The sequence below is a fragment of the Macrotis lagotis genome, chromosome 3, assembly GCF_037893015.1.
Source record: "Macrotis lagotis isolate mMagLag1 chromosome 3, bilby.v1.9.chrom.fasta, whole genome shotgun sequence".
Lineage (NCBI taxonomy): Eukaryota > Metazoa > Chordata > Mammalia > Peramelemorphia > Peramelidae > Macrotis > Macrotis lagotis.
The window spans coordinates 237,312,392-237,338,785 of NC_133660.1; the positions used below are offsets into that span (position 1 = coordinate 237,312,392).

Here is a 26,394-nt window from a genome sequence, read left to right on the forward strand (position 1 = left end):
ATCTTCCCCAAACATAAAAAGTTTGATATACGCAAAATGTTTAAAACAACACTCCTGATATTAGCAAAAAGCTAGAAATGAATTAGTTGTCTGTAGGCTAAGGAATGGCTAAACAAACAGTGGTACATTAATGCAATAGATATCACTGTAACATAAAAATAATAAATATTCTGAATAATACAGAAAAACATGGAAAGACTTAGATGTGAAATAAGCAGAACTAAGAAAACAATATGCATGATGACAACAATATTAAAAATAAAAAACAAAAATGCAACTGAATGCTATGTGTTTACAGAGGTGAAAATATTAACCTCCCTTCATTTCAGAGTTAGAGTACTATGGATGGACAATAGCACATTTACTATAAGATTCAGTTACTTATTGGTTAGTTTTGTTAAGCTACTTTTTCTATTAGGAAGGATATTTTCCCTGGAAAGGAAAAGAAGTAGGTTATTAGTAAAAATAATTTTAAAACAAAGGATACAAATGGTAATTAAAATTTTAAAGGAGCTGTCATCACAATAACTTCAACGCTCCATTTTAAAGGATATTTAGATTAGTAAAGCATCTGAGAAAGCCTCTTTTGTTATTCTTGTGGATCAAATAGAGAATGAGAACTAAACAATAATACAGCTAAATGGTACCGAAGAGGAATGTATGGACTTGCTGAGGCCTTTGCAGGGCTGCTCATCAACTTTAAGTGTCCACCTAATTCACTCACTTGTGATTCCAAGAAGCTGTAGTATCTGTATAGCCATAGGATGGTAAATGCTCTCCACAAATAGGCTCAACCAGGTTGAGGCCTCAAACTAGTCAGTGAATTAAGGGGATGTCTATTCTAAGCATCTGAAGACTTCCCCAGTAGATGAAAACAATTTCCAGTTGTCACGAAGGTGGCTGAAGCACTGGCTTAGAACTTGGTCAGGCATTGAAAACTGTAAGGTCATCCACTGCTTCCCGAGTCATCACCAATCATCTTGACTTTCATCCTTCAAGCAAAGCTGGATGGCTTATTCAGCATGTTTTTGTGGAATTTTGAAAAAAAGTGCAGATTACACTACATGGTCTTGGAGATTTCTTCTAATTATGTGATTCTATGATTTTTGTAATTAAAACAGTGATTTTACAAGAGGGCAGCTAAGTGGTGCACCAGGATAGAGCACCAGGTGTGAATTCAGGAACTCATTTTCCTGAGTTCAAATCCGAACTCAGACACTTTTAGCTACATGAGGCAAGTCATTTCACCCTGTTTGTCTCAATATGTAAAATTAGCTAGAGGGGGAATGTCAGAACACTCAGTATCTTTACCAGGAAGAGTTGGGTATAACTGAAAAACAACTGACCAGTAACAATTACAGAGGTCTAATTATCTCATTGTTAAGAAAGCCCTATAGTCCAATCCAATCCTCTCATTTCAAAGATAAGAAAACATCCAGCAAAATCCCCTTCTCTCTCCATATAAAACCTTCGCATAATAAATGACATGATCAAGGAAAACATTGTACATATGGCCATGTTTGTCTCATCTCCCACCTATATTTCATCATCTCCCTAATATGAAGAACTGGGAAACTTGCTTCATCCACAGTTGCCTGGAGTCATCAATAATCCCTGCTGAATCAGAATTCTTAAATTTTTCAGTTATTTTCATTTATAACTATTGTAATCATTATATATAAACTTTTCTCCTAGTTCTGTTCACTTCATACAATTTTCGCAGGTATCTTTGAATCCATCCTTTTGCCTTTCCATATGGTTTATTAATGGTTTTCAAATTTAGTAACATTTTGGATATAATTCCAAATTGCTTTCTAGAATGGTTAGACCACTTTGCAGCTTGCCAACAGTATATTAGTGTGCCTATTTTCCCATAGTTTTACAACTGTCACTTTCCTTTTTTTAGCATCTTTGTCAACCTGATCAATTTGAAGTGAAATATTGGAATGGTTTTTTTATGCATTTTCTTATTATGAGTGATTTGGAACATGTTTTTCAAATGGTTGTTGATAGATTCCATCTCTTATTTTGAGAACATTTCATAGTCTTTGACCATTCATTTATGAGGGAAGAGCTTTACTTTTATACTTTTATCTAATCCATATATATGTATGTATTTGTGGATATATGCATGCATATATATACACATACAAACACGTATATGTCTGAATATGTTTATATATGTATATTTCATATATATGTATATAAAAAATATCTGTCCTCAACCTGAGAAATGTATTGTAAAGATTTTTCCCAATTCATGGTTTCCTTTAAAATTCTAACTATATTGATTTCTAGTCATTCAAAAAATCTTTTCAATTTTATCTAAAATTGATTCTATTCTTTTTTTTAGGTCAAGAATTCTCCCTCTCATATCAAAATGAAAACTATTTCCTTCCCTTCTCTAATTTAGGATAATATTTCTTACATCTAGGACAACTATACATTGTATCTTATTAAAGTATCTGGTGTTAGAAGATGGTCTAAATCTAATTTTTGCCAGATTGCTTTCCTATTTCTACAATAGTTGTCGTGTAGTGGGTCCTTTCTCCAGTACATGTGACCTTTGGGTTTGTGGAAGACTATGTAATTATGTTTGATTGGATCTGGATCTTTATTTTTTAATTTGCAAGGCAATGGGGTTTAGTGACTTGCCCACAGTCACACAGCTAGGAAATTATTAAGTGTCTGAGGCTGGATTTGAACTCAGGGCCTGACTCCAAGGCCAGTGCTCCATCCACTGTACCACGAAGCTACCCCCAGGATCTGGATCCTTAGAACCCAATCTACTCCACTAATCAACTTTTCTATTTTCCAACTAGGACCAAATAGTTTACTGATTACTCTTTTACAATAAAATTGTGTATCTGGTACTTCTAGGCCTCTTTTCCTTTCACTTTTTTACATTTTCATATTTCCCTTGAGATTTGGGACCTTTATGTTCCAATAGAAAAACTGTTTTTCTTCCTTAAGGATATGATTTCTCTCTCATCACATTCAACTTGGATCAATGCATACCATGGAAACAATGTAAAGACTGGCAAACTGCCTTCTGTGGGGGGTGGGGGGAGGGAAGTAATATGGGGGAAAGAATGTAAACTCAAAATAAATAAAATCTTTCTAGAAAAATTGTTCTTATTTTATCTAATTCTTGAAAGTAATTTGGTAGTTTGGTTGATATAACATGAACCTGTAGTTTAAAGTGACAGTATTATCATTTTAAAATTTTATTATCTTAGTTTAATAATAAATAATTAATATTGCTGTAATTATTTGTCTTAATTTATGTAAAGATTATTTTATAATTGTATTCATATAATTTTCCTATATGTGTACATTTTGGTAGGTTGGCTCTCAGATATTTTATCAATAACATATATATTTTATGTTTTATATAAGTCAATATATATTTATATAATTTAAATGATATTTCTTTTTCTCTTTCCATGCCACCTAAGCTCCAGGGTAGTGGCATAAATTTCAAATAGAAATAGGGATGACTAAATCATACACAAGGATCCCTGTGGGCTGCATATTGATTTAGTTTTTAAATGTTTTATGTATTTTATTTATTTTGTTAAATATTTCCCAATTATGTTTTAAACTGGTTTAGATCATATTCAGAAGTGTAGTGGACCATCTACAAGCAAAGGTCATGTGTTTGACACCTCTACCCAGGGCCTAGTATGCTGCTTTGTTCAGAATAGGTGCTTAATAAATGTTTATTTATTAATGGAATTGAATTATTAAATGGAATTGAATTATTAAATAATTAATTTGACAAAAGTCCTTGATTAATCATACAATCAACAAGTATTCATTAATAACAAAGCGTACTATTTATTAGACAATGTGGATAAAAAGATAAGATTTAAAATAGTCTGCTCTTCAGGAGCTCATTTTGTGAAACATTTAGACATATGAGTAAATTTAGTAAGTACAAGATTTAATAAATATAATAATAATAAATACTAATTTGGTGAGGAGGTAGTAACAGCTGGGCAACTCAGGAAATACCTCATGTAGGAGGGGTGCTCAAGTCAAGCTTTGTAAGACTAGGAATCCTAAGAGGTTGTAGTAAAGAGGGAGTGCATTTTAAATATGAACAATAATCTGTGCAAAGGTAAGGTGATGAAACAGAATGTGTAAAGAGGAGCAAATAGACTGTGTTGAATGAATTATACAAAAATGGAGTGCAATACAATAAGTTTAGAAAATTACACTGAAGTTAGATTATGAAGGGTTTAAAATGCCTAACTAAGGAATTTGTATTTTATGCTAGAGAACAGAGAACCACTGGAGTTTCTGAATAAGAAAATAACAGAGTCAGTCTTGGGAAGGATGAGTTAGAGAAAGGAGAAGCTTGAAAAAGTAAGACCATTGAAATATTCCGATAAGGGTCTGAACTAGTCTGGTGGTCTTGCAAGGGAAAACAAGGGGATGAAAGAATATTGTAAAGGTAGAATCAATAAGATAATTCATTTCATATGTTAACTTTAGCTTATAGCTGGATCCTCATGGTTTAGGATGACAAGGGTAGTTTCTATCACATGATATAGATTTGAACAATTTCTTTGCATCTAATATCACCCATGTAGATTCTTCCCCCAGTGTTGTAGGTCATAACTCATTCATGCATTGTTATCCTATGTGACTTTTGTTTGTCACTTCCTATAAATCTCCATAGCTGGCCAACCCAACATACTGGGAGACTTCTTTTAACTCTCTTAGCATTATGTAGGTACCAGCCCATCAGTTATTTTTTCCTTTTGTTACATAGTCATCCTGTGTCTTTTCCCAATTGTGCATCTCTCTTTGGTACTCAAATATTTTCGCGTGTGCAGTTCATCACTGGCAATATGTAAAGACCCATTTATGCCCACATCTCATTACTGCTCTTGGTGTGATCTACAATTTAGTTCATTCAGAGATTGTTACATTTGTAACCAAAGAGGTTCACAGAAGAATATTTGTGCTAAAAAACGATAACATTTTTGCTTCACTTTGGGGGTCATTGAAAACATGGTATAATTTTCCAGCCTCCACTCTCTTTCTCCTATTCCATTCTGAAAACAGCTCATTCTTCATTTCTAGTGACTGTTGAATAGATCAGTACTGATAGATAAGGTCAGTTATCTGTCCATCCAACCACACATTATAATCACAACAATAAACATTCTTCTACTTCCCTTTTCCTGTGTAGATTGTTAGAATGAAATTTCAAGTGATTAAAAATGATTATTTACTGGTAATCTGTCTTCCATTTGAATTCATGCTGATATTTTCTATGACAGTGGTGAACACACTTAGTAAATATCTAAGTACCTGTTTTTGTTCTGCTTCACATTGGAGAATCGTTATCTCTGCTGCTACATATATCAAGGAATCTTGTATGATCTAAATATATGGATGGGGGATAGTTTGTTGCTAGAGAAGACCCTCTTAGGCAGGCTTTTGGTTTAACAATCAATCAATATTTATTAAGTGTCTATGTTCCAGACACTGGGAATACAAATACAAAGAGTGAAGTTTCCATATCAATCATCATTGGAATCAGAACTATATGTAGTAACTGCATTTCTAGTCCAGGGAGAAAATGAAGGAAGAAGGAAGGAAGGAAGGAAGGAAGGAAGGAAGGAAGGAAGGAAGGAAGGAAGGAAGGAAGGAAGGAAAGAAAGAAAGAAAGAAAGAAAGAAAGAAAGAAAGAAAGAAAGAAAGAAAAAGAAAGGGAGGGAGGAGGGAGGGAGGGAGGGAGAGAGAGAAAGGGAAGGAAGGAAACAAGGGAAAGACAGATGGAAAGAAAGACAAGAAGTATGGAAGGAAGGAGGGAAGGAGGGAGGGAGGAAGGGAGGGAGGGAGGAAAAAAGAAAGAAGGAAGAAAACAGGATTAAAGAAAGAAGGAAGGAAGGAAACAAGGGAAAAGAAAGAGGAAAAAAGAAAGAAAGAAAGAAAGAAAGAAAGAAAGAAAGAGAAAGAAAGAAAGAAAGAAAGAAAGAAAGAAAGAAAGAAAGAAAGAAAGAAAGAAAGAAAGGAGGGAGAGAGGAAAGAAAGAGAAAGAGAGAGAGAGAATGTGAGGGATGAAGGAAGGAAAGGAAGGAGAAAGGAAGGAATACCATCTTTTTATGTTTAGATGATTCTCATAAAGATTTTGTAGAAGATGTTTGGCATATAAACCAATATTCATTTAGAATTGTCTTTTGAGTCCACTGGGGGTGGGGCATTAATCCTCATCTGTAACTTTTTTCTAATTATTATTTTTCTTCTTCTTGATAACTCAGAAAGCACCCTTCAACACTTGAAAGTTTGTTATCTTCTGCAAGAACCTCCTTGGAGTATATTTATCTTTGTTTCCTTAGTGTTATATCCATTTCATCAAGCAACACATTAGTAACCAAAATGGTAAAAATCCAGGAATTTTGGCTTCACTTGATATTGTTAAAGAGAAAATAGATTCTTTTTAAATCTTTCTTTCTATTTCACCCTTAAAGGTTCTTAAAATGAATGATCTAGTTTAATGATTCTTCCACAAGTTTTTTCCAAACCTGTTTTTTTTTTCCTCTCCATCTGTTATTGATGTTTTACTCAAGGCCATAGTACTCAAAATCTTCTATCATTCTTCTCCACAAGGTTTTGAAAATGAGCTTGTATTCTAAACTAGTATTTCCTTTTCAGCCTCTTCAACCCACCCCCCTCAATTTGGCAAGCAGATCTTGTATTTTAGGATTGAAATGGTTCCAATGTTCTTTTGACTTATGGAAATCAATTTGAGGTACATAGCAAAAGCCAAGAATTCTTATTTATGCCTGTTCCTTTATCCATTTCCCATTCTGGACTGCAACTAGCTCATTTGAATAAGTCAGATTGGAGTTATTTTAATTGCATACTGTTTATTCACTTTGTTTTGTTCCCTTTTTTCTAAACTAATGCTGATTTTCCCCTTTAACCAGTCAATAATCTGAACAAAGAGCAAATTCAGCATCATTGGTCAGTCAGTTCCCGACTATTAAAGCATTGCCAATTTCTGTGTGTGAGAGAGAGATTTCGGTTTTAGTCTCTATTTCCAGAGGTTTCAGGATGTCTTCTTGGAGAAAATAATCACAATATAGAGGTGTAAAGACCTGGAGCCATTTAATTTGGATGGTTTTGGGTTCCTTTTAAAATTTCCTCACCTTCTAAACCTCTGCAACAAGTGACAAATGTTGGTCCATAAAACTCAGTTACGATCTTCTATTTCTTAACCCTGAATCATATTTTTCTACACATTTCTCACTTTCTTCCTCTCTACCCACCTTTTTATTAAGGTACCTGAGTATTACAGTATATATATATCCATTTAATTTGGATGGTTTGGGATTCCTTCTAAAATTTCCTCACCTTCCAAACCTCTGCAACATATGACAAATATTGGTCCATGAAACTCAATTATGAGCATGATGGGTTTTGTTTTGTTTTTGTAAATGTTTCTCCCTCACACCATAAGAGATGACTGAATAGTCTCATTGCCTTCAAGCAGTAGTAAATACTGTTGAATTGAAGATGTATACATAATGAAATCAACATTCCAGATTTCGTATGCTGCCTCTACAAATAGAATCTAGCAGCTATCATTCCATTTTGCTACAACTTTCTTAAATTTTCTGGTTTCATTTATACTAAGAATATCAAAATTAATATGGTTCCATTCCACGAAAATATTCAGTGATTTTGTCACTGGACAAAAATTTCACATTAGAGTCACTAGTGAAATTATTAGCCTAAAAACAGTATGATTTTTAGGATCCTTTGTCTTTTTTTCACTACTTTTCCAGTGGTGTTGAAGAAACAGAAGAGGTCACATAGAACTAAGGGGCATATATCTTTGCTCTCTCTGCCACATGTAAGGTACTTCATAAATGTTTGTTGAAATGTATTTAGTGGCTGAATCAAAGCAACATCTAGGTGTGTTTTTCTCTAAATTACAAACACATTTACATTATATGTCAGAAATAATTTGGAAATTAATTATAGTTCAGAGCATCTGTTTGCTTAGCATAATAAATGATTTAGAGTTATCCAAATGTGTATGTACATTAATAAAGTAGACTTTTGAACAGAGAGTAAATGGTTTTTATTTTTAAAATGTTAAAGCCTCATAGATGAGTATGTATAACTGACAAGAATAATTGGAGAAGTTAAGTGGTATTGCTGAAAGGCTTTTTTATGCTGAAGAATATATAACTTCTAAAATTATTCGTGTCAGTTACATCTTCATCTGTGAGAAGTCTTTTTAAAAATGAAAACCATTTAGTCCCTGTTCAAAAAGATACAAATATGCATTTAGAGGAAGATAATGACTTTGACACTTGGGTATCACTTTCCACACCCACAGTTTCTTAGGTTTAACTTGATAATCTCTAAGATCCTTTCTAGTACTAATAGTCTTACCTTTATGTTAAAGTTGGTTTCATTTTTTTCATTAGTAAAGCTGCTTTTAACCAAAATATTTTCCAGCTTTAGGTCTCTATGAACAATATCTACCAAGGAAAAAAGTAGATAACTTGGGGTCAGTTATTTAAAGTTATTCGGAAAGGATACCAGGTTAAACTCTGAATGATTGTCAAAAGAATCTGCCAAAGATACCTTGCAAAAATGCCCCAAGGACTGACAGCTGTGAAACACTGAAATTTGGAGATTCTAGAAATTGAGGATTTTCACCCCATTCCTGTTCTCTCATTCCAGCAGAAATAATGTACATAGCATTATAATTGAACTCCAAAGACTAATTCTGTATCCTTGACTTGTTTAGCTCCTTAGCTATATGACATTGGTCAAGTCACTCACTGTGACTCTTAGGGTCTTGCATTCTCCTTTGTAAAATGGATAGCGGCTATTGAAGATAAGAAGGTAAGTAAGGAGAATGCTTTGTAAACCATAAGGTGCTATGTAAAGGGAGCTATCATTATTGTTATCTGCACCTTTCTTCTAAAAACACATTTGTTTGCTGTGAAAAAACATACTACAGAAAGTTTTGAAATGATATATTTTAAACTTTCTTAGGAGTCAAGGAAGAAAGAAAAATATATTATCTAAAGGCTCATAATTCTTAACTATACAATACGGATAAAGTTAGGGATAGGACCCATAATTTCATTGGTAAATTTAACTAGTATTGTTTTACGTTAAGCATGCTGATGTGCCCCAACAGAAAAAATATGGATCATCACTATTATTAATCTCACTATTCCCCTGACTCTCTTATCCCCACTTATACTATACTCTCTTATCCCCACTATTCCTGAAAGGGGTCTGCTAACTTTATACTGCTTAAGGGCACTTGGCTTCAAAGTTCTATAATTTTGGGAGATGCCAATTCCATTTCACCATTTTTCTTTTTCAAAATTTTTCTCAGTCTTGCCCATTTGATTTTCCACATTTATTTTCTTTACAACTTTATCTAATGCTATAAAATAACCAATTGGTATTTTGATTGATATTATTTTAAATTTATAATTTGAGAAATAGGTTCACTATCACTACTATATTAGAATTAATTCCTCCATTTCTTTAGCTTTTCTTTGATTTCTGCCAGTCATTTTATAATTGTATTTGTAGAATTCTAATATGTCTTGATAAAAGAATGTTATTTGATACATATTTTTCATTTTTGTGCTATCTTTTTACCATTGGTTTCTAGTAGTGGAATTTAGAAACAGATGTTTTGTGTGTGTTTACTTCATATCCAACTCTTTTGTATATGTTATTGCTCCATTAATTTTGTTGCTGTTGACTGCCTTTGGTTTCTAGATATAAAATCTACCAAAAAAGATACTTCAACTTTTTCATTAGTAATACTTTCCCTTGTATTTATTTTTAGGCATTATTTCTAGTTCTAAGATTTTTAAGTGGTTAAATAGAAGTGATGAGAGTAAATGTCTCTATTTAGCACCCATTTTTGAAAGAAATGCTTTTAGTGTTTCTTTACCATAGACAAAATGTGGTTTCACTTACATCCTTTTGATTGTATTCTGGAAAAGTCATTCTATTGCTATAGTTTAAACTATTTTAACTTACATAAGGGCTGTATTTTATCAAAAGCTTTCTTCATACTGTGAGATAGGCTTTGTCACACAAGAGAGTATCATGTATGTAGTCTTTATTTTTTCATTAATAAATTTTATCATAATTGTTATTTTCCTGGAACTAACCAAACTTGCATAGCATGCTGTAGTGGAAACCATGCTGGAACTGAAGCCAGTAGCCCTGACTCTGAGTTCTTATCCTGTCTTTTATCTGCGACTAAAAATGCCTTTGTTCAGCCTCAGTTTCCTCATCTACAAAATAAGTTTTGACCTGATGACCCTTAAAAGTCACTCTCAGCAATAGGATTTAGTGATAGATGATCTAAAAATATTTTCCATGTTCTATTTTCAAATAGTTTATTTCATTCTTCCCAACATTATCATTCTATAGCTTTCTTTCTCTTTTTATCTTTGGTTTAGGGATCAATGCAGGGTGCTGAATTTAAAATTTAAAAACCCTGGGTTTGAGTAATGGTTCTGCTTCTTTCTGCCTTATGACCTCCTTAACTAGCCATATGACCTTAAGAAAGTTCTTTTAGGGGTGATTAGGTGGTGCAGGGGCTAAAGCATGGGCCCTGTAGTCAGGAGGACCTCAGACACTTAATAGTTACCTAGCTATGTGGCCTTGGGCGAGCCACTCAATCCCATTTTGCAAAAATCTTTAAAAAAAAAAAGTTCTGACCCTAAATTTCCTCATCTATCACACATAAACAATAATTCTTCTATTATTTACAAATTGCGGTTGTTTTAATGATTCAAATGAGTTAGTTTATATAAATTTGCATATAATTTATTATTATTATCTTGTTTGCTATTTTAATTAAATGCAGGTGACTGACAAGTTTCCTTCTCACCTTTTTTGTGAAGATATGCAATAGCTGACCCTAGGTCATCAATGATTTGCCTTGTCTCGTTCTCAGAGAAGTGCCCTTTATTGAACAGTATTTCTTTAAGTTCTCCATCCTCACAGAGTTCCATCACAAGGTACATCCGCTGGTATTTAAAAGGAGCAGAGAGAGAGAGAGAGAGAGAGAGAGAGAGAGAGAGAGAGAGAGAGGTATTTAGCTTTTAGCACAGGTTATTAAGATATTTGGGGGATTGCTGGATAAACTCAAGTTTTTAATGCATAGATAGTAAAAATAGATGAGTGATTTCATCTGAAATGATATTTTGCCAGAGAAAGTATATCACATTATTAATAAGGGGAAATTACTACTTTACTGTAATGTTCAAATGATTTTTAAAAACCTTTGGAGTTCCATTGTGAGCAAAGAGCAGAAGACAGCAATTGGGTTTGTGGAGGTGAAAGTCCTTATGATGGGAAACCATCCTAATGCTTCTGGCCTTATTGGGACTATGCCAAACACAAGGTGTTTAAGAGAAGGGAGCTCTAGAAGTTGGGTTGGTATATCCTAACTGGCCAATATACTGCTGCTATTACAGAAAGAACTGTGTGAAGGACAAAGTGAGGGAAGAAGGGGGGGTGGCTAGGTGGCGCAGTGGATAGAGAACCAGCCCAGGAGTCAGGAGTACCTGAGTTCAAATCCAGCCTCAGACACTTAATAATTACCTGCTGTATGGCCTTGGGCAAGCCACTTAACCCCATTTGCCTTGCAAAAAAAAATAATAAAAAAAGTAAGGGAAGAAGTCAGGTAGGATTCATGTTTATGATACAGCTGTATAGATACAGTGATCTGAGCTACTGATCATTTAAATCCACATGTATGTGTATCTGTCTGCTCAAGTGGATGGCTTCCTTACCCTCAGGTTAAGGACAGTTGGTGAGATTTGTGTTCTTTAGATTAGTTATCAGTATCCAAATTTGTATACTTTTCCCAAATTTGGACACAGTTTATGCCTGACATTTTGAATAGATTCATACTCATTGTTACTTGAAGACAACTATTTCACTGGAGGGTAAAGATAGCAACCTAAGAAGTTATTCAGGTGAAGCTCAACTGGGGGGGAATCTAGAATAGAGGGTAAAAATCAAATATCTGAGCACTAAAATGTACATACGAGTGCAGGATAAAATATGGCAAATTGTATCATGCTCTTTTTAGGAGAGAGCTTTCTTTATTCTCTCAGTGACTGCCACTTTACTTCTGGTCCTTAATTATGTCTTTTTACTTGCTCCCTGAATTCTATGGATACTTGAGCATGAACTCACATTTTTACTCTGGTTCCTACTTTCTGTCTTTGAACATTTTGGAGAAATCAGACCATCACAAAATCTCAAAGCAGAAGTAATTTTAAAGCTCATTAAGTCTAACTCTCTCTCTTTTGTTTCACATTACGAACCCTGAGGTCTGCAGAGTTTATAACTTGACCAAGGTCACACAATAATTTAGTGTTAGAATTTGAACTAAAAGCTGAGTTTCTTGATTCTAGTTCATTATATTATGATACTTCTATAGGTAAGAAAGAGTTATATCAGCTTATCCTATTGTGGAGATAAAAGAAAACTTTTATTTTACCATATCCCTAAACTGTGTTGATGTATGAGAATAGGTAAGATCTTACTCATTGATTTCCTTTGACAGCTGAACATATGACATTAATAAGAGTGGTCATTATTTCCAGATTTTATACTTCTACTAAACCAAACTTGCTTTTCCTTTACTACTTCTTACCTAGTCTTATCTTCCATGGAATAATGTTCTTTGTTTTGCTTTTCTGGATTTTTTTTTTGGCAGTGGGGTTAAGTGACTTGCCCAAGGTCACACAGCGAGGTAATTGTTAAGTGTCTGAGGTCGCATTTGAACTCAGGTTCTCTTGACTCCTGGGTTAGTGCTCTATCCACTGCACCCCCTAGCTTCCCCCTTGCAATGATGTTCAATTATAGAAGTTCTGGTTCCTTCTTGCATACCTAATTAAAAGATTTAATCTAAAATATTTGAATAGTAAGACAAGTATACCCTTTCATTCTACCTTATATTTCAGGAAACAAGTAGAGGTGCAAAAAAAAAAGTTTGGTTCCTAAAGATATCCCTTTAAAGGTTTAGAAATACAGATTGTTTTCAGAAACTAGAATAGAAAATGAATCTTTTTTTTCAACAAAATCTTAATCCGCATTTCTCTGCTGATGTAAGATTCACCAAATAAATATTTTTAAATGTGTCTATATTATTTCTTTGGCGATCTCATAGCTCACATTATAGAATTCAGTCCACTTCTCTAAACAAAAATTAGGTACCCTCTATCGCCATACTAGACTCTAGGATATGATATACCCTCAATTATCTGATGATAATTAATATAAAAATACATACTTCTAAATAGGTACACTCTGAATCAAGGGCCCAGATTGGGAGATGCTTGTCCTCTTAAATGGAAGTTAAAAAGTATCAGCATACAATGTCCAGGCCTAGATACTCACAGTAATCTCCTTCCAAAAGGAATTTCCCCTGAGAAATATACCTTTCATATGATCCTCATGTCTTAACAAAGAGTCACCAATTTAAGTGAAAAGTAATATAAAAATAAAGTGTACATCATTTACATTGTAAAACTGGCCAAAAAAGGGCAATTGGGTGGTGTAGTCAGGCCTGGAATCAGGAAGATTTATCTGTCCAGATTCAAATCTGGCTTCATAAATGTGTGAGTTGTGTGTTCCTGAGTAAGTCATTTATCCCAGTTTGCCTCAGTTTCCTTATCAATAAAATGAGCTGGACAAAGAAATGACAAACCACTGTAGATTCCCTGCTGAGAAAAGTCCAAATGGGGTCACTACTGAAGCTACTGAACAACAACAAAAAAGGCTATCTATGGCATCTAGAAGTCACAAGAGTAAGTCTGCTTATTCCTACCTTTATATCTTTGCTTATGTGATATCCTTTATCTAGAAGTCCATCCCCTTGATCTCATTCCCTATCCCCTCACCCACTGGTATTCTTCTCATCCTTCAAGGCTCACATCAAACACTACCTCTGGGGTTCTTCTTGTATAAATGAGTTTCTTCCTCATCTAAACCCCTGCATTTCTGCACGCCTATGTTCCTATCAGAGTCACATTTTTGGGAAGCAGCACTATGTTATAGAAAAAGCTTTGCCTCTGCCATCTGAGGTGCTGAGTTCAAGGCCCACCTCTGATGATTCCTCTGGGTAAGCAGGGGCAAGTCATTTTATAGTCTCCCCATCTGTAAAAATGAAAATGTTGAACTAGATGGTCTATGTGGTCCCTTCCAGTCCTTGAACTATGAACTTTTGATTTTTATTTATAGTAATTTTATATTAAATAAATATCTAATCAACCATACTGGGGTAGGATCTAATAGCTAATACAATGAGTCATGAAGGCTTATTCTAAAAATAAATCAGAAGTATAGAATGATAGGTCAAATAGAATATGATGAAATTCAAAAGGGGATTCATAAATTCAGGATAATGAAGTAGTGAGTTCTTGGGGGGAAAACTCTAGGGAAAACAAGTTTCAAATAGATATTTGACAAATAGAAAAGGTCATGTTATAAAAACTAAAAAAAAGGATGGAAATATATATCACAGCTATGACCAAGGGGAAAACTCTTAACCAAATAAGGAATAGAGAAAAAATAACAAGAGATAAAATAATTTTGATGGAAAAAGATTGAAAAGGGTTTACATGAATAAAATTAAGGCAGCTAAGAAGCTGGGGGTAAAGAAGAACTGGCAACTGGAAAAATATTTTCATCAAATATTTCTTTTTTTTGTTTTTGTATGGCAATGGGGTTAAACATCAAATATTTCTTTTTCTTTTTCTTTTTTTTTTTTGCAAGTCAATGGGGTTAAGTGATTTGCCCGAGATCACACAGCTGGGTAATCATTAAGTGTCTGAAGTCACATTTGAACTCAGGCCCTCCTGGGCTGGTGTTCTATCCACTGCACCACCTAGCTGCACCCAAATATTTCTTTCTAGTCTTTATATCCAATATGTACATAAGGCATTAACAGAAATATATAGGATAAAAAGCAGTTTTCCAATGAATAAGTAGTCCTTAGTTCTCAAAATTATTTTGGAATCATGTGAAAAAGTATTCTCCAAACATTAGAAATACAAATTAACACAATGACAGAAAATTGGAAAAAAACTACAAAACTGGAAATATTCAATGTTAGAGGGTTTATGGGAAAACAGAGACACTAATATTCTCTTGGAGGAACTGTGAATTGGTCCAATCATTGTGGAAGGCAAGTTGGAATTATGTTTTTAAAAATGAATAAAATGTCTATATCCTTTTACCTTGGAGATTCTATTACTAGCACATACCCCAAGGAGAATGGAAAAGGTCCCATAAATAGAAAAATATTCATTGTAGCATTTCTGTGGTAGCAAAGAACTAGAAACAAGGAAGTACATGTCATCTGGGAAATAGTCAAACAAGGTGCATGAATGTAATGGAATATTACAGTACTATAAGACTATGAAGAAGTCAGACTCAAGAAAAGGCTTAAAAGTCTCAACTCAATAAAGCAAGTAGATGCAGAAAAACAATATATGATGATAAGATGATAACAACAATGCAAACAGAAAGAACAATAAAATGAATCTAAATATTGTGCAATTATAAAGGAGTTGAGAAAGAGTTAAGAGAGGAGTTAAGAAAATTCACCTCCTTCTTTCCTTTGCAGAGTTAAATGAATCCAGATATACAATATTGTACATGTTGTTAAATATTATCTATAAGCTGATTGGTTTTGCTGGACTATTTTTCTTTTTAACTCTTTGCTATATGAGAGGTAAAGAAAAGGGAAGGGAATACTCATGAATTAATATAATGTAAAAAGAAAACACTTCCACCTTTAGTGGACTCAATATGAGTGGACAGAGTGATGTGGCAGACAGCAAACCAAAAACTTAAATGTTATCCAAAGGCTGCATCGCAAAGGCACCATGTTCGGAATGAACAAAGGGATGAGAGGGCTAAAGTAGATGCTGTCATCATTCTGACTTGGATGAAAGATCTGTGTATTTTTTGTAGAAAAAGAGAAATCTTGCATGAATACAACTTAGGTCTTCAAAAATCTGAAAAGCTGACTTTTGGAAGAGGAACTGAATTTATTTTACTTGACTCCACAGAGTAGAATTAGATGCAATGGGTGGGAGTCCAAAAGAAGAGAGTAGCTTTCCCTTTACTGGGAGTATTCAGGTAGGAGGTGATGATGATGCTTGTCCTTTGTCCTCAAAGAAGATCATGACATCAGGGAGGTGATGCCATGACAAGCACATGAAGTGGATTTGAGTGTAGCTATCTGTGTCCAGTAGCTCGATATGAATCAGGATGATGGGAGATGGTCCTGGATTCTAGGCAATCAGGGTTAAATGACTTGCCCAAGGTCACACAGCTAGTAAGTGTCAAGTGTCCGAGTTTGGCTAGGAACTCCTGTCCTCCTGACTACAAGGTCAGTGCTCTTATCCACTGTGCTACTTAGGATGTAGATAACAATTTGCTAGGGAAAATGTAGAGATGATTCTTGGTTGTGTAAAGATTAGACTGGATACTTTGAAGACTCTTTTAGCTCAGGTTGAATATACTAGTGATCTTTGTTATCTCCAATAGCACTGTGCCTTGCATAGAGTAATCATCCGATAACTGCTTGGAGTTGCTTGGATATTTTTCCAGTAGTAAAAATGGGAGAGGGAGCTCTGATTCTAGACAGTTGATACTTTTTCATATAAATCTATAAGTTGAACTAGTATTTCTTAACAACTAACTCTTATTTGGTAAACAATGATCTGATTTATAATATGGTTTCCTAAGCATACAGGAAGGAGTGCTGTTTATCAGGTCAGGTATATCTCTATTATCTTTGTAAAATGTTTTTATTTTCTTAACTGTTTCCAAATTACACATAAAATTTTAACTCTTTTAAAAATTTGAATTTCTAAGGGCGTCTAGGTGGCACAGTGGATAATGTACTGGCCCTGGAGTCAGGAGTACCTAGGTTCAAATCCGGTCTCAGACACTTAATAATTACCTAGCTGTGTGGCCTTAGGCAAGCCACTTAACCCCTTTTGCCTTACAAAAAAAAAAAAACCTAAAAAAAAAATTTGAATTTCTTCCCTCATCCCTCACTAAAAAGACAAGTAATTTGATATTCTTTATGCCTGTGAAGTCAGGCAAAACATATTTAATTTTAGTCAAGTTATAAAACAGACCAAAAAAAACAAGGAAAAATTTTAAAAAATTGAAAAAGTATGTTTCAGTCTGGTATTTAGAGTTCATCAGTTCTCTTTCTGTGGGTAGACAGCATTTTTTCATTTTGGGTCTTTTGGATTTGGCTTGGATCATTGTTATGACCTAAGTAGCTGTCTTTTGCAATTGATTATCCTTAAAATATTGCTGTTAACTGTGTACAGTGGTCTCTTGGTCCTACTTACTTCACTTTGCATGAATTCATATATGCCATCCACGATTCTCTGAAATCATCTTGCTTATCATTTTTTAAAAAATTTAATGTATTCTTTATTTTTAATCTATATCTTAAAAAATATTTTGAGTTCTGAATTCTGTTTCTTCATCTTACCACTCGCCACCAGTCAAGAAGGCAGGAAAGATATGTGTTCATCTCCATTATCAATGAATAAATCAGCATTCTGATTCATCAGTATCTTTTGAATATAACTGACCTGGATGCATCACTTAGAGCTTTATTACCCCTAGGTGAATTAATAAAGAGGAGCCCCTGAAACTGCAAAAACTAATGATTAGATCTATGAGATGTTGTAGAACCCATGTGGAAGTAACCAATCTTTGTTCATTCAATACAGTGCTAAGATTTAATGCTAAAATTATCTTTACCATAATTAATACAAAAAAAAGAAAAACTAGAGGAACACTAGGGAGGAAGAGATTGTAAAATCAAAGTCTCTTGCATGTGCTGGAGTCTCAGGGTTTTCTAGAATTTTTAGTGGCATAAATCCATTTTAAAACTGATCAAAAAATTTTCCATTGGGGTGGCTAGGTGGCACAGGGGTGGCTAGGTGGTGCCCTGGATAGAGCACCGGCTCTGGAGTCAGGAGTACCTGAATTCAAATCCGGCCTCAGACACTTAATAATTACCTAGCTGTGTGGCCTTGGGCAAGCCGCTTAACCCCATTTGTCTTGCAAAAACCTAAAAAAATTTTTTTTTCCACAGTGGGACCATATTTTTGTTGGGCAGCAATGATCAGACATATTTCAATTTCACTAGTACTAAAAGAAGTAAGTACCCCACTTACATAGACCAACTGTCATGAATTTTAGACCCTTTAGACAAAATACTTGTCTAAAATATATATTACTTATAATAAATTACCTCAGCAACATATATGACACATTATAGTTAAATGAAATTTGAGAGAAAAAAGGGTATGCTGCTGGTAGAAAAGTATTTGGTTAATTGATATTCAGAAACATCTACTGAAACTAAGACAATATCTCTCTTCAGAAAGTGCTTTGGACCACAGTGCAGCTGATCATGTCATATTGGCATTTTGGGGGATCAATACCAATCACTGGGGCCTAATCAATCAAGTAGTCATTCCATCAATCATTCAGATGACCAAATGATAAGGCTAATCATGTTGGGATGTGTGCAGCCAGCCTAACTGAATTAAGAGCAAACAACACAATTGTGAGGACATAGATATATTCTAAAAGTCAGCCAATTTCCTCAAATTTTCCTTTCAGTTATTCTAGACTTCAAGAAGAAAATAAACACTATAAACTCCTCTATTGTTCTGGTGGCAGCAAGATAACAATATATCATTTTTTTTATGTGGCCAGCTCAGGACAGAACATTCTAAAGAGAGCTGGCCATTTCCTTTTATGAAGGATAACGAACATATCTAACACTTTTAAAAGACAGTCAATGATACCACTACTGTCCACCATATGGAATACCATGTGTTTGTCTTAAAAGCAGTAGAGTAGGCAGAGTACTAGCTTTGGAGATGGCCATGGATCAAATTCTGTCTCTCTACCCACTCAGCTGGGATGTTGGTCTCAGTCAGGTTCCTCAGCTTTTTAAAGTAGAATGACAAAGTTATAAAAGTGGAATGTATCCAGAGGAAGATGAGCAGAGTAGTGTGGCACCTGAAGATCAGGTCATAGGACAGGTTAAAGGAGTCATATATCCTGGATAAGAGATGATTTAGCGTGACTAAGAGCTAAAAATGTAGAATGATCTTCAGGAGTCCTCTATTCCTTATTCATGAACAATCTTTGTCCAACATTCCCAATAAATGACTGTTCCCCCTCAACCTGCTGAATTCTAATGATGGGAAACTCATTGTTTCTAGAGGTAGACCACTACTCTTTTGGATGGGAATTGCTTGGATACTCTCCTAAATATCTAGCCCTGAAATTGCTCTATATCAAGGGTTTTTAACTTTTTTGGGTATCATGGATCCTTCTGATAGTTTGGTGAAGCCTATGAACTCCTTTCAGCAATAATGTTTTAAAATGAAATGAATAAAATAAAACCTATAAGATTATAAATATAGATATAAATCATTTCAAAAGTTTTTTTTAAATTGTTGGTAAATCATTTTTCAGAATGTCCAACTTTTTATGATCTCATTTGGGAATTTCTTGGTAAAGATATAATTTTACCATGGAGGAAACTGAGGCAAAGAGAATTTAGTGACTTGCTCAGGGTCACACAGACAGTATCTGTGGTCAGATGAAACTTTCTAACTCCAGTTTATGGCACTCAAACCACGGCACTGCCAAGGTGCCTTTTCAAAGGTTTTAGTGTAGTTTTAATTAATTATTTTGCCATATATATTGAATTAGAATCATCAAAATATTTTTAAAAAGACACAAGTTCTCAGATCCATGTTAAAAAATTCTTTCAGTCTGTATGGTCAAGCAAAACAATCTAATTCCTCTTTCACAAGCCAATCTTTCAAATATTTGAAGACATCTTTTTTTCCCAAAACAAAGAATTCTCTCTGGCATAAATTCCAGGAGCTTCACCAGCCTGAATGCTCCCTTCTGAATGGGCTCTGGGTTGTGAACGTTCCTCATAAGGTGTGGTAATTGGAACTGAATCTCACCTGCAAAACAGAGTCTGGGGAAAGTGATAATGGGGAGAGGGGCTAGGGGAAGGAGTAGGGAGGATTGGACTAGATTTTCTTTAAGGTCCCTTATAGTACTACCTTTCTTTCATTCTACAAAGAAGAAAAACTAAGCCGCAAATCACCACACCTATCAGTAGGAGAGCACAAAACAATAGGTATTTGAATGAAACTATGATATTAAGGGAATTAAAAAATTAAATTAAATTTTAATTAAAATTTTAAAAGGAGCACATCTTTGTAGGGCCTAGTTAGTCCTTATTCCTTTACAACATGGGAGAGGATTCATATTCTGGATGTGATCATCATACTCATAGCTGGTTAATTGAATATAAACAGCATCCTAACTTTATTATCTTGCATCAGACTTCTGTGTAACACTAAAGAAATGAAAGGGCAAACCCCAAACCAGAATTGTATGGTAGAAAGGGATCTAGTCTATGAGTGAGGAGGCCTGGATCTAGTTCTGAATCCAACACTAACTCAATATTTGAACATTTCCATGATCCTTAGCTTCCTCACCTGAAAAAAAGAAAAAGAATGGGTTTGAGGGGGTGATGAGAACTAGAAAATTCTATGATCCTTGAAAACTTGCTTCCCAAGGGAATTGTAGTTGCTAATAAAATATCTCTTCTATTGTTTCAATGCAATTTCTTTTCTCTGTTACTTGGAGACATCATTGGACCCAAAAGTCTGATTATTAAGATACATAGATAACAAATAATAATAAGGAAACCCTTAAGAACACGGCATAGCAACATGATAATAAGAACAGAGGCCTTGAGAGTCAAAAGACCTGGGGTTCAAGTCTTGGTATAATCACTTTCTTGGCTGTGTTGGTCAATCATAAAGAAATCATAAAGAGATTCTATTTCTTCATCTCTCTGACAAGGCAACTGCTACTCTTTTTACTTCAGAACCCAACAATGATCATTCTGTATTTACAACTTTCAAAATACTCCCACTTCTGCAACCTTACCTTGGGTGTTTCAAACACTCGTTCTAGATGAATGATATGCTCATGGTTCACACTTTTCAGGATGTTCACCTCCCGTTCGAGTAATTTCACAGCTGAGCTTCCAGCCTTAATTGATGAGGAAAGACAAGATGAAATCAGAATGACACTTCAACCTATTTCTGGGTAACAAGTGCATATTCTTTTTATATCTTTTATCTTTTCATGCTATTTCTCTTTCATATGGTGATAAGCAACTTATTCTCATGATTAAATTAGATTCATTTCCATTTTTACTCTGGTGAGTTTCAAATCCTATGTAGTCTGGAACTTCCCCTAACTTCCCTCTTTTTGCTGCTGCTGATACACAGCTCTGTCTTCCCTTTTAAACAACTTTAACCTCTTCCCTTCTCTCAACCCCCATCCAATCATTTGCAAAGTCCAATCAAATCTGCTCCTGTAACATTTGTCAACTCCACCCTTGTATTTCCAATCATATTATTCCCATCTTATCCCCTCTTGTCAGATTACTGAACTTGTTGCTTCTGCATACCTCATCTGTCCCTTGTCTAATTCATGACATATACTGTTTCTCAAATAATCTTCCTATGACACAGGTTTGATCATTCATTTCAGGCTCATATCCAAAGACCTTCAGAGTGGCTCTATACTGACTACAATATAAAGTACTAATTAAGTAGTCAAAGCATCTATGATTGTCTACAATTTGGCTCAACCTACCTTTCAAAACTTATTTCACATTAAATCATTTTTATACATTCTATTTTCTAGAAAAATTGGATATTTCCTTGCTTCACAAAATTTTTAGACTTAACCACATACTTATAAGAATGAATAAGAAACTCCGATTAAGACTTCTCTATGAGATCATGAGCTGTTTAAGGGCAGACACTATCTTTTACCTTTCTTATATTGCACAGCACACATAAATGTCTAATAAATGTTTGTTGACTTAAAGAGTATTGGAAACTGCTTAGTGGTCATTTGACTTAGGACAAGCAATGCAATTTTTCTAGGTCTCAATTCTACCATCTGTAAAATGGAGGGTAGAAATGTGTATAGTAAGAAGTCCAATGGATAGAGTACTGTGTTTAGCATCAGGAAGACTGATCTTTCTGAGGTTCAAATCTGACTTCAGACACTTAGCAACTGTGTGACCCTGGGCAAGTCACTTAACTCTGCCTCAGTTTTCTCAAATGTAAAAATGAGCTGGAGAAGGAAATGGCAAGCTACTCCAATATCTCTGCCAAGAAAATCCCAAATGGGATCATAGAGTCTGATACAACTGAAATGACTGAACAACAAGAGACATATGATCAGGCAAGAAGTCATATAGTATTATTGCTACTACTGCTTTCTGAAATCAGAATGTTCCCATGCATTTTTTGCCCAGACCATCCTGCCCACCTGGAAGGTGCTTTCTCATGTCTGCTTTTCCTAACTTTCTTCTTTCAAGGCTCAGCTCAACTGCTATTTCTTCTGCATAGTATTCCCTTTCCCTTTAGTTGAAAATTTTCTCTCTTCAAATTTAATTTCTTAAATATTTTGACTTCATCTTTCCTGTATCCCCATCACATCTTATAATATACCTAGTTCTGTGTGGATATAATGTCTTCCTCTTGTGGGATATAAGCTTTTGTCTATCTTTATCTTTATTTCCCTAGCAAGTATCATAATTATGTACATAAGGTACACGTTTAGTAAATGTTTGCTAAATTGTATTACATTGAAAAATCATTGAATTTAGAGATATGAAAACCTAGTTCAAGTCCTGGTCATAACAGTTACTAGTGATGTGACCTTGGGCAGTTGTCTTCATCTTTTTCTTCATCTGAAAAATGGGTATAATAATATTTGTACTACATTCTATAAGAGATTCCTATAAGGGAAGTATTTTGTAAAGCAGAATACAAATGGGAGCTATTTATTTCACTGTATTTCCTTTGTTAATTTTGTTAGCTCTAATTTTGTTCCTTCTTCCTTAATCCTTTCAATGTTCAATATATTCAATTGAGTAATTCTTCACAAAAGTATTTTCCTCTGTCCATAGAATCACAAAAACATAAAAGCCATGACATCCCAGATTACCTACCACTTGAAAAGGATGAACAACATGTGCAGGATCAGAGGAAAGAGAGGCAAAAGAGGGGGAAGGATGAGGGGGAAAGATACTATTTCCAATGAAAGACTAGTTTCTGCTAAGGCAGTTGATGTCTTTCCTGTGGTTTGTGAGGCTCAAGTTATATGTACTTTCCCAAAATGGTGAAGTTCAGTATCAAGTGATGACAAAAGTTAGACACCTGAATTATGGTCCTGTTTCTACAACTAACTACCTAAAAGAACTTAAGCAAGTCACTTCTTTATAGACTTCCCTTTTCAAAGGTCCTATTGTCTGTCAAAAACCTATCCTTTCTTTGATCTGGAATCCCATAAAGGGTCCTCTGCTTTGTAACAAGTCTTATCTTCTGTGGGTTAGTCTTAAAATAAATCTAAATATACCAGAGAAGGATAATGGACATCTGAGCATGAATTTGCTCATCAAATGGCACTTTTCCATGAGCTAGAGAATAGGGCTAGAGAATGACTTGGATTCTCCTCCCTTCCACTGACCATCAATGGGAGCAAATTACTTAACCCCTCTGAGCTACAGTGTCTATAGCTATAAAAAATTAGGGGGCAGACTAGATTAGGACTTGGTGAACCATGGCTCTTAGCTTGCTGATGAAACAAAACAAGATGGTAGTCCAGATCTGGCACACAGATCATAATTTGCTGTCTTCTGAACTCAATGATCTCTTAAATTTCTTATAATTCCAAACTACCAAAATTCATAAAATTTGGAGAGTTAGAATGCAGTCAAGCATTAAGACATTTAGAGTTATGGGGGACCAAAGAAAGATGAAAGATTTAGAATTGGAAGGAACTTCAGAGATATATTCCAAGTTCCTGATAAGAAAATAGAACTCCAGAGAAATGAAACTACTTACCTAATTAAACACAAATGGTCAGAATCTGAACCAAGGTCCTCTGATTATCAGTATGGAGGTCTTTCCACTAAACACTGTTGTTTCTGTCTAGTTCACTCCACAAAGATAATCTGTCCTGGAAAAATTAAGTGACTTTACAAAAGTCACAATACTATTAAGTGATCTGCAATGTTAAACAGATCTAATTGCTCATTTTAATATTGCTTTAATGAGGTTACTTCATTGAATGTCAACTTCAACAAAATAAACTATAAGCTTTAAAGGCCTGGAACTGAGTCCATAGCATTAGTATTAACAAATTTCATACCAAATAATTTAATTTGATGAATAGTAATCATTTTTATTGAATTTGGAGCATAGGAAATTATATGGGAGGATAATTATAGAATCTAAGGTAATTTAAGAGTGAAAATCAGTTAACATTTTGACACTGAACTGAGAAGACAGATAACTTGGTTCTACTCTGGACTCTGTTACTAACAATTTACATGAGACTTTAATCTCTGTATACTTCGATGTTTTCTGTAAAAAGTTCTAAGATTGAATCAGATGAGCACCAGTCTCCCTTCCATCTCTTATACTGTATGTCCCTCTTCAAACTCTAAAGAAGCACTGAGCTCAAGATTCCATGGCTAGTGGAGTGATTTCATATAATTCATCCCAAATCTAAGAAAAGACCTCAGACCTGGTCTATTGTTTTGTCTGTATGTGTTATCTATATTTTGGAAAAGGCTAGAAGTAGAGTCAAAAGATGTGGGGGTTTAGACCTAGTTCTTCAATTTACTAGCCAAGTGTCATGGGATAAACCATTTACCTCTTGAGTCTTCAGTTTCCTCTTCTGTAAAATCAGGATTTTGGATGAGATGGAATCTAATTTCCCTTACCAGTCATTTCAAAAATTCTGGGAAAACTAAAGGATCTCTTAGATTTCCTCCCTTCCTCCCTTCACTGATTTTCTGCATTATAGGAGACTCAAGAGAATTTAGAATTAGGACATTTAAGTGTTGTTGTTGATGCCAACTTAGCCTTAAATTTCTCTCTCATTTTTTCTCAATACCCTGATTCCTTGAAGGTCATGCCAGGGTTTAGTTCTCATTCTACTGTTTGTTCAAATGCAATTTCCCATTGTAATCTGTATCAATGGTGGGAGTTCACATATCAATGAAATGACAGATCTTTTAAAACATGAAATATGATTAGTGAACAATCCCATTTCCATCCGCTTAATTTTGACAGTTAAGATTATTAGTGACATTTTAAATTATAAATAGTTTTGTCAATCTATATGAACTGAAAGCTCTCCAACTAGAAATAATCTTTCTGATCCTTAGTGCCTTCCTTCACTGTTGTCCCTACAATTATATTTGTCTACTCCAATTGTCATGGAGTTAGTAGGAAACTAGTAATATTTCGTTTTAGTTACAGGGGAAAAACAACAACTATATTTATTTCTAAGTATATTATATTACAAATCAATTCTTTGTAAAATTAACAATGTCCTTCAATTTGTTCCTTACAAGCCCAGAAACACAAAAATAATGATAAAATACTCCAGTTTAAAAGATTGAGTTGTAGTATCCAGTAATCCATCTGAAGAAGAGATGCACAGTAAATTTCCACTCAAACAGCAAATGGATCAAGGCACAGCCCACACCTAAAGACCCATTCTTTTCCCTTTCTACTATACTATATGATTATTCTACTGATCATCAATTATCACTTTATAGATGAGGAAACTAAAGCATAGGGAAATTAATGGACCTGCTCAAGAGCACAAACCTGGTAAACTTAGAAAGCCTGAGAGGTATCCTAACTGCAAGTCCAAAGTCCTTTTTACTATATTATAGTTGCAACTGAGTTTTTAAAATTTTTTCTTGTTTTTTTTTTTGCAAGGCAATGAAGGTTGTGACTTGCCCAAGGTCACATAGTTAAGTAATTATTAAATGTCTGAGACTGGATTTGAACTCAGGTCCTCCTGACTCCAGGGCCGGCGCTCTATCCACTGCGCCACCTAGCCGCCCCTAATATGAATCCTATGTTACCATTTAGTAACTAAGAAAGAGAGAAAAGGGAGTAGAATTTACTCTGGTCTGTTAGGAGGACCATGAGCTTGAGGAGATATATAACATGTACAGTACAGTGGAGTAATTGCCAGTGTAAAAAAAAAAAAGAAAGAAAGTAGATGGGTTAACGAGTACAAGTTTAATTCAGTGAAAGTTTTCATCTGAAAAGTTGTTCCTTGCTTTTCACTCTAATGTTATTTGATTTATTTTACCTCTTTCATTCATGGATTACAGATTAGAACTGAAAGGGACCTTAGATGCCTTTCAGT

At 34.6% G+C, this 26,394-nt stretch overlaps 1 protein-coding gene across 13 annotated transcripts in view; it reads right to left on the bottom strand.

Annotated features, from left to right (window-relative positions):
• Positions 1–26,394, bottom strand: part of STK33 (serine/threonine kinase 33) — a 234,528-nt gene that overhangs the window by 57,038 nt on the left and 151,096 nt on the right. For all 13 annotated transcript variants that reach the window (XM_074230242.1, XM_074230240.1, XM_074230244.1 and 10 more), the window contains 3 exons: positions 21,079–21,183; positions 10,913–11,051; positions 8,425–8,513 (listed from right to left, as the gene is read on the bottom strand). In XM_074230242.1, coding sequence (XP_074086343.1) covers positions 8,425–8,513; positions 10,913–11,051; positions 21,079–21,183 — 333 coding nt within the window. The remainder of the gene's footprint in view (positions 1–8,424; positions 8,514–10,912; positions 11,052–21,078; positions 21,184–26,394) is intronic.